The 15,218-nt window shown below is 38.9% G+C and overlaps 1 protein-coding gene across 3 annotated transcripts in view; it reads left to right on the top strand.

The window, feature by feature from the left end:
- The first annotated feature begins 847 nt into the window (after positions 1-847).
- Positions 848-15,218, top strand: part of LOC142151999 (hydroxylysine kinase-like) — an 87,123-nt gene continuing 72,752 nt past the window's right edge. Inside the window, exon 1 of one of the 3 annotated variants that reach the window (XM_075208174.1) lies at positions 848-1,096. Coding sequence is in view for 1 of the 3 variants with exons in the window: in XM_075208173.1 (XP_075064274.1) it covers positions 1,495-1,635 (141 nt within the window). In the remaining 2 variants the exon portion in view is untranslated. Of the gene's footprint in view, positions 1,097-1,174; positions 1,636-15,218 lie in introns of those variants that run through there. The other 2 variants (XM_075208175.1, XM_075208173.1) reach the window with 2 other exon arrangements.

Below are 15,218 nucleotides of genomic sequence, written 5' to 3' on the forward strand. Positions count from 1 at the left end.
ATAATAATAATAATTTTGTGTGAGTGTACATTCAGCTTTGTAATCTTAAAAGGACAACAATTACCCTTAATCTCAGTAATAAGTTAAAACGATACATTTAATTAAAGAAAGAGACACATATCTGTAATGGCTTAGTGGTTAGCACTTCTGCCTCACAGCACTGGGGTCATGAGTTCAATTCCTGACCATGGTCTTATCTGTGTGGAGTTTGTATGTTCTCCCCGTGTTTGCGTGGACTTCCTCCGGGTGCTCCGGTTTCCTCCTACACTCCAAAAACATACTGGTAGGCTAATTGGCTGCTATCAAAATTGACCCTACTGTCTCTCTCTCTTTCTCTGTCTGTCTGTGTGTGTATGTTAGGGAATTTAGACTGTAAGCTCCAATGGGGCAGGGACTGATGTGAGTGAGTACAGCGCCGCGGAATCAGTGGCGCTATATAAATAAATGGTGATGATGATGATGATGATGATGAAGCGTGGAGGCCCCATCACTGGCATAGATGTTCTCATTTTCAATACTGACACTTTATTTCAATTACTGTGTGTTGGAGCCACAAATGGTATGGTAAAGTTAAAGACAAAGAAATAACAATCAGAAAACACAATATTTTTACAACTGTAAAAATATTCCAAAACAATAGTAGTAAAAAATAATGTGTTATGCATTTGATAGGATTCTGTTTAGCACTGCATTCTACAATTTTATGCGCAGGATAATTTCCAGCTTAGCTTGTTTATAGCAGAAAGAGCAATGTGCTGAGTGGATGAATATTTAACAGTTCCACACAAGTTAAAGTAAGGTGAACGTGTAGCAATGCTCCTTGCTCCCTTGTTTATCAAGCATGCAAAGTTCATTTCTGTCCTGTTGCCTGTAAGGAAATCTGCTGCTGCTCCAGTTATAGTTTTACTGGCCAAGAACTCTTTTTTTGTGATTGGAAGCAAGCCTCCCACATTGTCACATAATTCTTAACAGCAGATCTCTGTGTTTTTCTGAGTGTTTTCTTTACAATCATCTCAAAAACATTTTAAACGGGAATATATGCTCTTGTGAATGATTGACAAAAAGAACTGTTTGCTGAAACCACTGGGAATTTAAGGTATGATTTTAATGCTTATGTTAAATGATTGGCATGAAATATATTTTTAACTGTGTCGTTATTCACTTTAATGTACTGACTCTTATAGGAAATAAATGAAAAGATTGTTTTAACTTTTGTTATGCTTATTTAATCTACTGTATAGAATGTATACTATGGAATAAATGGTAAACTTAAGTCAGTTTATGGTTCTCCAGCGACTGTTAAAGTTTAATTCCTGGGATGGTGAACGAAACTTGAAGCAAGAAAATATAAGTATAATGTTAATTTAATTAATTTAAAGACATTTATCTCCTGCTGGGAAAACCGGAGAGCCACATGTTGCTTTGTGCTCTTGGACTCTGATTACCGTTACATGCTTAGAATAACAATTCAGGCAGTTTCCCACTTAAAGGGGAATGTCAGTCATAATAGTTAATGAAATACCTGAACTTCAAACTAATACATTCAGCTTCCAGGACACACTATCTGCAGCAACACAAAAGAAAACAAACAGATTCCCTGATTTGTTGAATAAAGTGAATGAGCTGCCAGAAAGAGTGAGTACCCACTAAACTGTAGGTTTCTGGAGAGCTGGATTCATGGATTATTTTCTAGTTGGGGAGAGTTTAACTTTCTGGTAATATTATATGAATAAATATTTTCAGATCATGTAACCTTTAAATAAGCTGTAACTATTGTGAGAGTCATTTAGTGGAACTGAGCCTTAAGTACAAATGTATCACATCCATGAATTGCTAGCCAAACTCTTTCTGCAATCAAGAGTCTTTGGAGAACAGAAATTTATGTACAGTATTGTGAACAAAAAAACTATACTGTACATCTATGGTAAAATGTGTTGAACAATTTTAGGAAAGCGACTTGTGTGAAGCAATGAGCACAGCTGCTATACATGTGCTATATTTTCAGGCGTATCTTAAAATAGAGTGTGCCAAAGAATGCACTGCTTAATCAAAGCACAAGTAACATTAGCCTTGTTGAATGTATCTATTGGATAGCTGTTGAACAATAATATTGTAACTCTGAAAAATACTTCAAATTTGAAGACTTATGTGAGTGACGTTGGCAACATTGTTGTTACGAAATGAAAAAGAAAAAACACTGCACCAGGGATACTAATCTGTGTTGCTCAAATCCCTAGATAAATCTAAATATATAATTAGCACAACAAATAGATATTACAATGCGTAACTCTGGATAGATGAAAATGTCCCAATATAGTCTCTATACAAAACGTTCTGCCTTTGTACAGGCGGCTGCCAATTCCCAAGATCCAGATGGTGAGCTGGAAAAATCTAAAGCAAAACAGAAGGGATGGGGCGCCACATAGTATAATACTGTATTTCTAGAGGCACAAATACAGTGACTGTTCCACAAGCCCAGAAATGACAATCTCCACATGAATATACTGGAGTATCAGTGTAAGATAACAGAGTTTTCCCGAAGATCAGTGAGATACATGGAAATACATAGAGTGATCACCACTTTAGAGCACCAACACCTTATATGTGCAATATGCGTACCAGATATGGAAGCTTTATTGCTTATCTGTACAGTGCTGTATATAGTCATACAAACTTTCAAGCGCCAACATCTTATGCATATAATATATGCGTACTAGAAGTAAAATCTTTAAGGCTTATCTGTAACATTTGCAGCAGGCAGCTTCCATCAAACAGGATCTGTGTTGATCTCAATATTAGAGAAAAAGAGTCATCATGGTGTAGTATAAAAAATTACACATTTAATATAATAAGAACCTTAAGGTATCAAACTCGCATGGTAAAAAATATATAAAATCACAGTGCACAAGAAGAGTCTGTCCACGATTCAAATCAAAAGCCAGCAGGAGTATATCGCAATTTGAAAGTTCTATATCCAAATATACTTGCAGTCTTATGCTGTAACTCCGCTGGTACAGTAAGTCCAAAGTGCCTCAACGCGTTTCGTCTTGTCAATATAAGACTTCATCAGGAGCGGTTAGAATAATGTGACTCTCCTAGTCACAATCTTAAATAGTGTGGGCCGCGCCATCTTGCGCATGTGCCTAATGAACGTTCTCCGATGTTCAGCATGGGGGCGGCACACAAACGTGCCCTGCGTGGTCACATGACCACACTTTCAATAAACTTTATGTCTCATACAATAGAAGAACATCAGAGTTCTATAAATCTGCCCTGGATGTCCCAAACTGTAAACAATACAGCGGTATAGCAGAATAATACATTGCAGATATTACAATTACACAGGGCAACCTACTTTATACAATAATTCTGAGAATAAAAAACAAAACCAATACAATAAATGTATAAAATAAAACAGGCTGATAATTAAAACAACTAGCAGATATTATAAAAAAAGGGGCTATTTCGTAATTATCATTAAACCCTTGGGGTGACATAGTACCCAATGTATAAATCCAATACATCTCTCTTTGTGAGAGGCGTTTGTCCAAATCACCACCTCTCACACCTAGTTCTACGTGTTCCAGAGCCATAAACTTCAGAAACTGAGGATCTGATTGATGTACTTCCTTAAAATGTTGCGGTACCAAATGGCTAGTTACTTTGTTTTTAATATTTCTCACATGTTCTTAAATGCGAAATTTCAACTGTCTCTTAGTTTTTCCTACATATTTACGACCACAACTGCATTCTAGAAGATATATAACAGACGTGGACATGCAGTTCATCAAATGTTTAACTTTGAAGCTTTTACTATTATTGTGATTGTAGAATACCTTATTGATGGGAGCTGTATATTGACAGATATTGCACCGATTGCATCTAATGCTACCTTTTATGTCTAAAAACGAGGAAATTTTCGTGGTAGCTGTGCATTTCAGTAAGCTAGGGGCTAATATGTCTTTAAGATTTCGATTTTTCTTAAAGATAATCTTCGGGTGTTCAGGAAGAACTTCATGAAGAACAGGATCTTTTTTAAGCACATTCCAATGTTTGGAAAAGACTGATCTAATTTTTCTCTCACCACCACAATAGGTTGTAATAAACAAAATATCACCATTACTCTCAGTAGTTTTTTTAGAATAAGATAAAAGCTCTTGTCTATTCAGTTGTTTCGTTTTCACAATAGCATTCTCTAGTAATTCCTGAGGGTAACCTCTTTTTCGAAATCTCTCAGAGTATACATTTAGTAGTTCCTTACAATGATTATCATTGCTACAGTTACGTTTAATGCGATAAAATTGAGAGTATGGAATATTTATCTTCCATTTTTTGGCGTGTGAGCTTTTAAAATGTAAATAACTATTAGTATCCACGGGTTTAATATAATTCTTCGTAATTACTTCCTCTTCTTGTGCTATAAGAATAAGGTCTAAAAACTCTATTTGTGTGGAATCACACTTCATTGTAAATCTAAGATTAAAATCATTCTCCCCGATATACAGCATAAAGTTATTGAGAGATTGAACATCTCCTTTCCATACAATTATAATATCGTCAATGTATCTTTTATAAAGAATGATATTATCAGAAAAAGTAGTAGAATCATACACATATTGTTTCTCCCAGTCACCCATTAACAAATTTGTGTAATTGGGCGTAAAAACTGTGCCCATCGCCATCCCACAAAGCTGTAGGTAAAATTTATCAAGAAATTTAAAATAATTATGGGTTAATATAAATTTGATCAACTTACATATAAAAGTCTTGTGCACCTCTGAAATTGCATCATCCAATTCAAGGAATTTTTTGACTGCCTCAATACCTTTGTTATGTTCAATGGATGTATACAACGATTGGGCGTCAATTGTTACCCACAAATATTCACTATTCCATTTGAAATTGTCAAAAAATTTTAGTACATATGTAGTATCTTTTATATATGACTCTAGTTTACTAACATATTTACTTAAAAATATGTCAACATATTTGGATATATGTGAAGTCAAAGAAGTCTATCCCCGCAATTATAGGTCTACCTGGCGGATTATCTAGGATCCTATGAATTTTTGGCAAATGGTAAAATATTGGTATAACTGGATTACTTGTCATTAAGAATTGGAATTCGTCTTCGATAATGATTTCATCATGTAGAGCTCTAGATAATATAATTCTAAGATGATCCACAAAGTCATTGGTAGGATCTGAAGCTAGCGGAATATAGGATACAGAATCATTCAACAATCTAAGTGCTTCTTTTACATAGTCTATATGTTCTTGTATGACTATACCCCCTCCCTTATCAGTTTGCTTGATGACTATGTCAGAGTTATTTTGAAGATTTTCTAATGCCTTCACATCATTGGCATTAAGATTGCAAGCAATATGTGATTTACCATTCGTCTCGCATAAATCTGTAGTAACCAATTCTTGAAATAACTCAATTTGTTTACTTTTCGATTCCAATGGGAAGTACTTGGAAGTGGGTTTTAAACCTGATTTTGAATGAATATTAAAATTATTTAAAACAGCCTGATCTTTTTTAAGAAAGTGTCTCTTCAAAGTTAATTTTCTGATAAATTTGTTGATGTCTGAATACATTTCAAATTTGTTGGCTTTTTTTTATTGGAGCAAAGAATAGTCCTTTACTCAAAACTGATATTTCTGATTTACTCAATACATGTTTAGACAAATTAAAGATGCCTTCTTGTTTTAATTTTTCAGTATTCATTACATGTATCTCCTCTTTTGAGGTCTTAAGGCCTCCCCGTTTTCCTCTCCTTTTGTGTGTCTGCGTTTTAAGGGAGATGCTAGTTTTATATTCTCTCTGAGTGGTCGCTTCCACCTCTCTTTGGGAGTCAGACCTGGAGATAAAAAACCTTCAGTATCACTGTCAACACTTTCTAAAATAGAGAATCTATTTCTATTATTAAAATTTTCTCTGTATTTGGAATGTTGTTTCACCTCATGTCTCGAACTTTGAAATAAATTGGGTCTTTTATAGGGAACAGTGTTCCATTTATATCTATCTGTAATTGGATGTTGTTTAACATCAGTGTGAACTGGATTCCAATTTTTTACCTGATTTTTTTCATAATCAGTCTTATCTCGGATGAATTTTCTTTGTTTGATTTTAATCACATCTGTCTCTACTCTTTCCAATTTCTTATTTTATACTACTTCATATTCTGAGAATATCTGCGTGTCTTTATGAGACTCTAAAGCCTTTTCCTTTTCAGCAATTTCAGTTTCTAAATTGTGAAATATTTTCTTTTTTTCACAAATGATAAGTTTTAGAAGATTTTTAGAACACTCATGTAAGATTTGGTCCCATTCTTTAGTAGAATTTATATCATTAGTGCCAACTGTGGGAGATTTATTAATCCTCAGGCCTTTAGGTATACGATCTACTTTTACATAGTTTTCAAGGCTTTTGATGTCCCACCACACTTTAGTTTGTTTAATGAGGACTTTTTCTAGATCCCAGAAAAGATTATCCACATTATTATGTGGTTCAAAGGGAATGTTTTCATCCTCAAAAATGTTATGACAGAATTCTGATCTTTGACTCACTCTGTTACCTGTTCTCCACATATTAGATAATTATCTGGTAAATCTACCAAAGTATGCAGCTAATATCTATATCACCAAACAGAATGTAAAAATAGCCCAACAAATAGATATTACAGCGCGTAACTCTGGATAGATGAAAATGTCCCAATATAGTCTCTCTACAAAACGTTCTGCCTTTGTACAGGCGGCTGCCAATTCCCAAGATCCAGATGGTGAGCTGGAAAAATCTAAAGCAAAACAGAAGGGATGGGGTGCCACATAGCCCCATACTGTATTTCTAGAGGCACAAATACAGTGACTGTTCCACAAGCCCAGAAATGACAATCTCCACGTGAATATACTGGAGTATCAGTGTAAGATAACAGAGTTTTCCCGAAGATCAGTGAGATACATAAAAAAACAGAGTGATCACCACTCTAGATACATAATTATTCAGGATATAAAATTGATATAGTCCTGAAGGGTGCACCCTAAACACAAAAATACATTAAGTGGCAAAACAGAAATAATGTTACTGTGGGGGACTCAGGGATAGCAGTTTGTAATAGGAGCTTTCTAAAAAATCTCCAATTAGTTGACCCAACATATATATATATATATATATATATATATATATATATATATATATATAGAATACTGGACATGGATTCATTGTGTGAGTACACACTGATAACTTAATGGTTTGAGCTTTTCTGCATTTATCAGGGAGGAAAATTAAAATACTCCCTAGTGACAGATTTATAATATTGCCACTAACAGTGGGTTATATATTCACCTTATTATAGGAATTTATTTTCTTGATTTAAAATAAGGTAGCAAAGCCTATGCAAATTCTGTTCACGTTATTAATTCACTACACACTGTTTTTTATGTTTTTAATTATTTCGCTCCTGAAATCCAATTTTTTTCTACTTTTAATGTATACCTAATAAAATATTGAAATTTTATGAACTGTTATCCTGGAGTGCCCCCCAGTAACATTCTTTCTGATTTGTCACTTAATTTTTTTGTTACATAAGCAATTAATTAGGACACACTGCACATGAAAGTTTCAAGTTTATTTATTTAGTTATTTACCCCTAGGGACCTTCAGAAATGTAACATAGGGTATGCTGTTGCTACACCTGCATGTTCTAGACAGTGTTTTACAAGTAATATAAAGCAGTTGATAATTCCTGTTAATTTATGTATTTCAGTACAGTCTATCTCAACGTATACAACTTATAGCTACGTTATTCCACCCATTTCCTCCCTTGCTCTCAAGTTGTAGTTATAGTTCTTTGTGCCGCCTAACAGCTAACACCATCTACCTTGAATCTTCCTCGCCTAACACTCTGTGGAAGATGCATTGGTGTCTCACCATTCCAGACCTCCATATACAGTACATCACAGTGCTCCATGACAACAAATGGCTTAAAAGTATAAAAACAATATGCACACTCACAAAAAGGCTTTAAACAAAGGATGGATGATTTGTTACTATTTGTCCTGATTCATCATTGCAGATAAGTCTCTTTGCGGGCTATATCTTGCGTGATAAAGTTCTGCGCATACTCAGCAATGAACCTTACGTTAATGAACGCAAATGCATGCAATTTATGTCTGCATGCAAATTACATTTATGGCTGCCTATGACTGAGAGGGCGGAATGGGGTAAGGGAAGGAAGGGATGAACATAGGTAATGTACAGCAAGGGTGTGCCGAGACCGTGTTAATGCAGATGCGGCCGATTGAAGTCCTGGGTTTCTCTAAAATACATGATTTTTAGCCGAATCATTTACACCAACTCCAGTGCTGAAGAAATGTATTATTTATTTATTTTTACAAATATTTTATTAATGATTACAGTATTAAGAGTTGTCTATTTGTAAGCTTTCGAGCAGGGTTCTCTTACCTCTCTGTCTGTATGTATTACCCAGTATTGTCTTATTAATGTTTGTTCCCAATTGTAAAGCGCTACGGAATTTGCTGGCGCTATATAAATAAAGGTTGATGATGATGATGATGATGATGATTATAACAGGTTTTTGTTTTTTGTGCATGTGTTCTGATGTGCCTTTATATTGCACATATGCTTGTACGTATCCTACATTCTGTTCTGTCTGTCTACATGTGGCAAGTGACGTTTAGCCAGATTCAAATGGAAATGTATACTGAGATCTACAAGTTGCGTGCTGGTTGCATCCGAAGATGAATCAGGCCCATTATGTGTACAAACCAGTCCTCTTGAATATATTCAGTGCTCAATGCTGAGAAAGGGCGGGGGTATCATGTGATGCGGCCGCCTGTGCGCCCCCCGGGCTGAAATTTGCCAGCCCACGCCTGATGCTGAGCATATAGTACTTCAAATGCATCACATTAGTAAATGGCAAATTAAGCAGAGGACCTATCATGTTGTAGGTAATACTTGTTTTACAAAGCACCTAATGCAATATGTAAATGTAGAAAAACTGTCACAGCTTGCACAGCTTTTCTATGCTCTCTCTGCTAGGGCAATAGCAGAGAAAATAAGCATGCCCTGTTTGCAAATATGAGAAATCAGAGTAAGAAATATACTATATTTATAATATACTGACAATAGATAATTCATAAAAATAAGCTAATAGGTACTGTCATTAGTAAAACCCGGAGGACCAATAAGGGGCTAACCATCCTTGTTTTCCCCAAATTTTAATCTAAATCTTTCTCTTCTAATTCACTATTTTTATCCTATATTTTGCAACACCATTAAAAGCTTACCATATTTAATGAAAACAAAATTTTTAATTTATGAAATAAAAATTATTGTTTTAATTATATCAATAATTCAATACAAGATAGAGACTACATTCTTGTATATAGCCGAGTGCCTCCAATATTGGAACTTTCTTTTCTTCCTTTTTTGTCTAAAAACATGTGGATACTGGCCAGGTTAACAGCCAACACCAAAGGACTGTACAAACAGGGGGATACCCCTCTACTACTCACCCCCAAAAGCAAGTATCTAACCCTTTGGGTACCATTTGCCAGCCACCACCCAGTCCTGTCCCTGGGAGTTATCAGAGGTCACCGGAGCCCAAGCTTGAGAAAAAGTGCTACAGCTGCGGGAAAATCGGTCATTTAAGGATGGACTGTCCCATAGCCCCAGCACCCCAGACTCGTGCCCCTAATCCGAGTCCTGGGGCCCGGCTGACTTGCTTATCTGGCAAAGGTGAGCCTGTAGAGACTGTTTCCACCCCTGCCAGCCCAGTGGAGTGTGGCGTGTCTGAAGGTGACACAGCGGAGAGAGTCACCTGTGTGTTTAAAAGACCCCCTAAAAACATGTGGAGAAACCTGCAGCCAGTACAAGTGGGACCCCTGCAGGGTAAAGGACTGAGAGACTCAGGGGCCTCAATTACTGTTGTGAGTCCCCATCATATTGATCCTGCTGCAGTATTGCAGAATCGCACTACCAAAGTTACTGTGGCAGATGGACTTGAAAAAGAAGTGCCTGTAGCAAGAGTGTTTCTGGACTGGGGAGATGTCCAGGGGTTGCAAGATGTTGCTGTTATGGATGGCCTCCCAACTGATGTGATTCTGGGCAACGATGTTGGGGGTGGAATTGTGACCGCATTTCTCAACACTATCACCCGGAGCCAAGCTGCTAAGCTACAGTCTTCAGGATCTACACCTGCACAGCCCAGTCCAGAGGAAAAGACCACAGCTGCTAGACAACAGTCATCACCTGCAACCACAGCTTCAGCCAGCCCAGAGGAAAAGACCACATATGCTATTTCTTTAGGAAACAGCCAGCCCTTTGCCTCTAGAAAGACTACGTCCCCTAGCAGCGCAGAGGATGTTGTCTCTTGCCAACCTGATCTTGTGGGGGTGCCCGGTGATGCTCCTGTCCAGTGTCGGACTGGGGCATGAAGGGCCCACCGGGGAATGCAACACTATGGGCCCACCAAAGGGGGTGTGGTCCGCCATCATAGAGGCGGAACCAGACACTAGAGGGGGAGTGGTCAGTCCACGAAAGACAGCTAGCACCTTAGTGTAGTGAAACTACAAGCCCCAGCATGCTTTGCCAATATATAGCAGCTTATTGCTGTGAGGATATGCTGGGACTTGTAGTTTCACAACACCTGGAGTACCACAAGTTAGCCAAGCCTGCACTAGACTCAGATCATTTGACAGACTGTCCTACCTGTTGTTGTCACTTTTACCACCTGTGGCTGCTGGTTTCTTTAGTTGCGGCTTGTCTGGATACAGGAATGTTGAGGGACCTATTTGGAAAAAATAATGGGTACATTTAGAAATGCCAACCATCCCTGCCATTAAATCAGCAGCACCCACATTCAATTATAGACCCAAACCACCTCAGCATTAAAGGTCCCATCACCCCCTCCCTATAGTGTTCTCTGTGCAGCCCCCCCTCACTAGAGTTTAGTATATTCATGCCCCCCTATAGTTTAGTATAGACAGGCAGCCCCCCTATGCCACATAGTAGTGCCCCCAAAACAATGCTATGCCACACGGTAGTGCCCACAATGTTACGCCACGCAAGTGTCCCCGATTCATATTATGCCTGCAATAGTCCTCTCAATTCACACACATTATATATATATATATATATATATATATATATATATATATATATATATATAGTATATATATATATATATATATATATATTGAGAACAGATGTAATGGGAGACCCCATTTACTTTTTACGATGAGCGCTACCTTAGTACTTTCTGGTAAAAATAAAAAGAAGGTGAAGAGGGTGATGCTGCCACTATTCCCAGGGGGTAGAGTATCCTGACAGTACTCAAAAAAATTAAAATTTACAGGGTTTTATGTAGGGATGAGCGGGCTCGGATATCTGAAATCCGAGCCCACCCGAACCTTGCCGATCCGAGCCGGATCCGAGACAGATCCGGGTATTCCCGCCAATTGCAAAACTGAAAGCGAGGCTCCGAGTCATAATCCCGTTGTCGGATCTCGCGATACTCGGATTCTATAAATTCCCCGCTGGCCGCCGCCATCTTCACTCAGGCATTGATCAGGGTAGAGGGAGGTTGTGTTAGGTGGTCCTCTGCCCTGCTATATCCTGTGCTGTGCTGTGCTGTGCTGTGCTCAGTCCAGTGGTGCTGTGTCCTGTGCTCTGTCCTTCTGAGTTCAGTGGTGCTGCTGGGTCCTGTGCTGTGTCCTGTTCAGTCCAGTGGTGCTGTGTCCTGTGCTCTGTCCTTCTAAGGGCATTGTCATTTCCCCATTATTCCCAAGTTACAAAAAAATTTAAAAAAAGTTATAAAAAAATAAAAAAGAAATAATTATAAAAAAAAGAAATTAAAAAAAATATCCAAAAACAATCCTGCAGTATAAGTCCATTGGTACTGCAATATTACAAAGTTCACTGATTCTGCAGTATAAGTCCACCAGTGGTACTGCAATATTACAAAGTTCACTGATTCTGCAGTATAAGTCCAGTGGTACTCTCCTGTGCCGCATATAATTTTTAAAGGCTTTGCCGAGTGTGTGTGGCTTAGGGATACGCTCTCTTGTGCTACATATAATGGAAAACAAAATTTGGAGGATAAAGCTGCGAGGAAAAAGCTCAGTTTTCCTAAAAGACCCGCTGGCGGGGATGCTGATCACATCTGGTCCGGACTGAAGGACCTGCCAATCATTGCAGGCATGTCTACTGTTGCTGCATTGGATGCTGTCACAATAGAAAAAATGGTGGAGGATTATTTTGCTGACACCATCCAAATAGACATGTCAGACAGTCCATATTGTTACTGGCAGGAAAAAAAGGCAGTTTGGAAGCCCCTGTACAAACTGGCTCTATTTTACCTGAGTTGTCCCCCCTCCAGTGTGTACTCGGAAAGAGTTTTTAGTGCAGCGGGGAACCTGGTCAGTGAGCGTCGAAGGAGGTTGCTTCCTCAGAACGTTGAAAAAATTATGTTCATAAAAATGAATAATCAATTCCTCAATCAAGTACAGCACTGCCCTCCAGATAGTACAGAGGGACCTGTGGTTGTGGAGTCCAGCGGGGACGAATTGATAATGTGTGAGGATAAGGAAGTACACACTGTAGGGGGAGAGGAATCAGAGGTTGAGGATGAGGACGACATCTTGCCTCAGTAGAGCCTGTTTTGGACTAAAAACAATATTGTGAGGTGTGAGGTGTTCAGAATAGACTGGGAATTAGTGGAAATGATTGTTATTGAATGTTATTGAGGTTAATAATAGCGTAGGAGTGAAAATAAACCCAAAAACTTGATTTTAACACTTTTTATGTTTTTTTCAAAATAAATCCGAATCCAAAACCTTTAAATCCGAACCAAAACCTTTCGTCAGGTGTTTTGCGAAACAAATCCAAACCCAAAACCTCAAGGAAATCCGAATCCAAAACACAAAAAACGAGACACCAAAAGTGGCCGGTGCACATCCCTAGTTTTATGGGATGGGCGCAAATCAGGGGGGAAGTGGGACACACAAGGATACAAACATACGCACCTATTTGGACTGTAATGTGTATCTAATACTGGGTGTGTGTAATGATCAACAAAGCTAAATTAATATCAAAACCAATATTAATAACATTATAATCCAGTGTTATCAAGATAAAAAAACTGTAATACATAAATGATTTTTTAGCACAAACAATATAAACAACTGGTTAAAGTATACTTACCCAAAAGTTGATTGATGCAGCCTCTCTGAAATTCTCCCTTCAGCGGCGCGGGAACATCAGCTAACAGGGTGAGTGGGCGGTCACATGATCGCAGCTGCGATCGCATGTGAAAGGTGAAAGATGACTGACTGTCAGTGACAGCCAGTCATCCGCAGCAGCGGGGACGCCGGAGAGGAATGCGAGCACCCTGGTGTGAACAACGGGCCTCCAGGTAAGCTCCGCCCACATCTAAAAGGGGGTGTGGCCGTAAGGTAGCCGGGCCTACCGGTAATTTTACCGGTAGTCCTGTGAGCCAGTCCGACGCTGCTCCTGTCCCTAGCAGTATGCCAGCTCCAGCGGTGAGTACAGCTGACAACAGTGACCCCCCTTTGACTAATCCCACTTTGACTGACCATAGTCACCCAAACATACACCCCCCTGAAACATATCCTGACTTAGATGATAGTGAGGGCCACAGGGAAGAGTTCAGGGAAGCGCAATGGCTGTGGACATAGTAGGTCCCCTGCCAGTTCCCATGTCTGACCTGTATTAACGCTTCTGTAGATGAGTTAGGCAGAGTTCAGGGTTACCTTGAGGACATTTCCAATTTCAGTAAAATTTGGGAAGATAATCTAGAGCAAATAGGGCTGGTGTTGGGAAAGATTGGACATGTTTGACTGTTAAGGCAGAGAAGTGTCAGATGGGGATGTCAGAGGTACAGTACCTGGTACAGTACCTGGGTGATCGTGTGGGGGGAGTAAGGGTTAGGTCAGTACCAGCTAAGGTAGAAACAATCCCAGACTGGCCCCAGCCCACGACCCAGTTACATGTACTGACATTCTTAACGACTACAGGGGACTACAGACGCTCTGTCCCAGACTTTAACACTGTAGCGAAGCCCCTGACAGATCTCACTAAGAATAAACTCCCCAAAGTAGTTGACTGGACACCCGCTTGTGAGCTGGCATTTCAGTCATTAAAGGAAGTTCGTGCTCCAGTACTGTTGGCGCCTAATTATGACAAGGACTTTATTGACGCATCACAGTATGGACTGGGAGCAGTACTTAGCCTGGTGGGGCCTGATGGGCAAGAGCACCCTGTGGCCTATATGAGCAGAGAACTGCTAAACTGGGAGGTGGGGTATGCCACATTTGAGATGGAACTTTTGGCCATTGTGAGGGCAGTGAAAAAACTACAACCTTTATTGTATGGACAACATTTTACTGATCATAATCCTTTAAAGTGGCTACAACACACCTCAGGGGAAAATGGCCGGTTGTTGCGCTGGAGCCTTGCACTTCAAATATATGACTTTGACATAATTCACAAGCAAGGAAAGGCTCGCAGCAATGCGGATGGACTGTCTCGGCAGGAAGATCCAGATGCGCCGGATCACTTCCGGTAACCCTAGTATACTGCGGACTGGAAGACAAATCGTTGGACATGGCACCCTGGTTGCCGCATGGACAAGGAGGGGGAGGGGTATGACTGGATTCCTATTAAATAACTTTTGGTATAAATTTATTTAAAGCAAATAGCGCAGGCTGCTTATTTATATAAATTGCCAATGCACTTATTTTTTAAATTGTGTATGTTTTAATATAGGGAAATCATTATTTCTGTGACCAGGGGAAGAAATTTGTCTCTTGTTTAACCTTGCTATAGGATATGCCTATTTCTGATGTATATATCTGATACAATGAGCTTTTGTTTACAAAGCCTCTTGTGTATTGTGATGTGGGAAACTAGTTTGTTTTTGTTTTTTGTTGTTATGTGTGAATATGTATTCCGAATGGTCTGATGAAAGGCCCCATGTCAATTAGATCTTTTGATGTGTGAAGATCCTGTTAGACAGACAGGAACTCTAAACAATGGAGACAGAACATCTGAAGGGGGTATGTGGAAGTCAAATTGTGTTAGATGCAAAACTAGATTACATTCTGAGATCTGATGGAAATCAAGTTGAAATGGAAGTTCAATTATTAGATGCAAAATTAGATTACATCCTGAG

This window comes from Mixophyes fleayi, chromosome 4, assembly GCF_038048845.1.
Source record: "Mixophyes fleayi isolate aMixFle1 chromosome 4, aMixFle1.hap1, whole genome shotgun sequence".
Taxonomy (NCBI): domain Eukaryota; kingdom Metazoa; phylum Chordata; class Amphibia; order Anura; family Limnodynastidae; genus Mixophyes; species Mixophyes fleayi.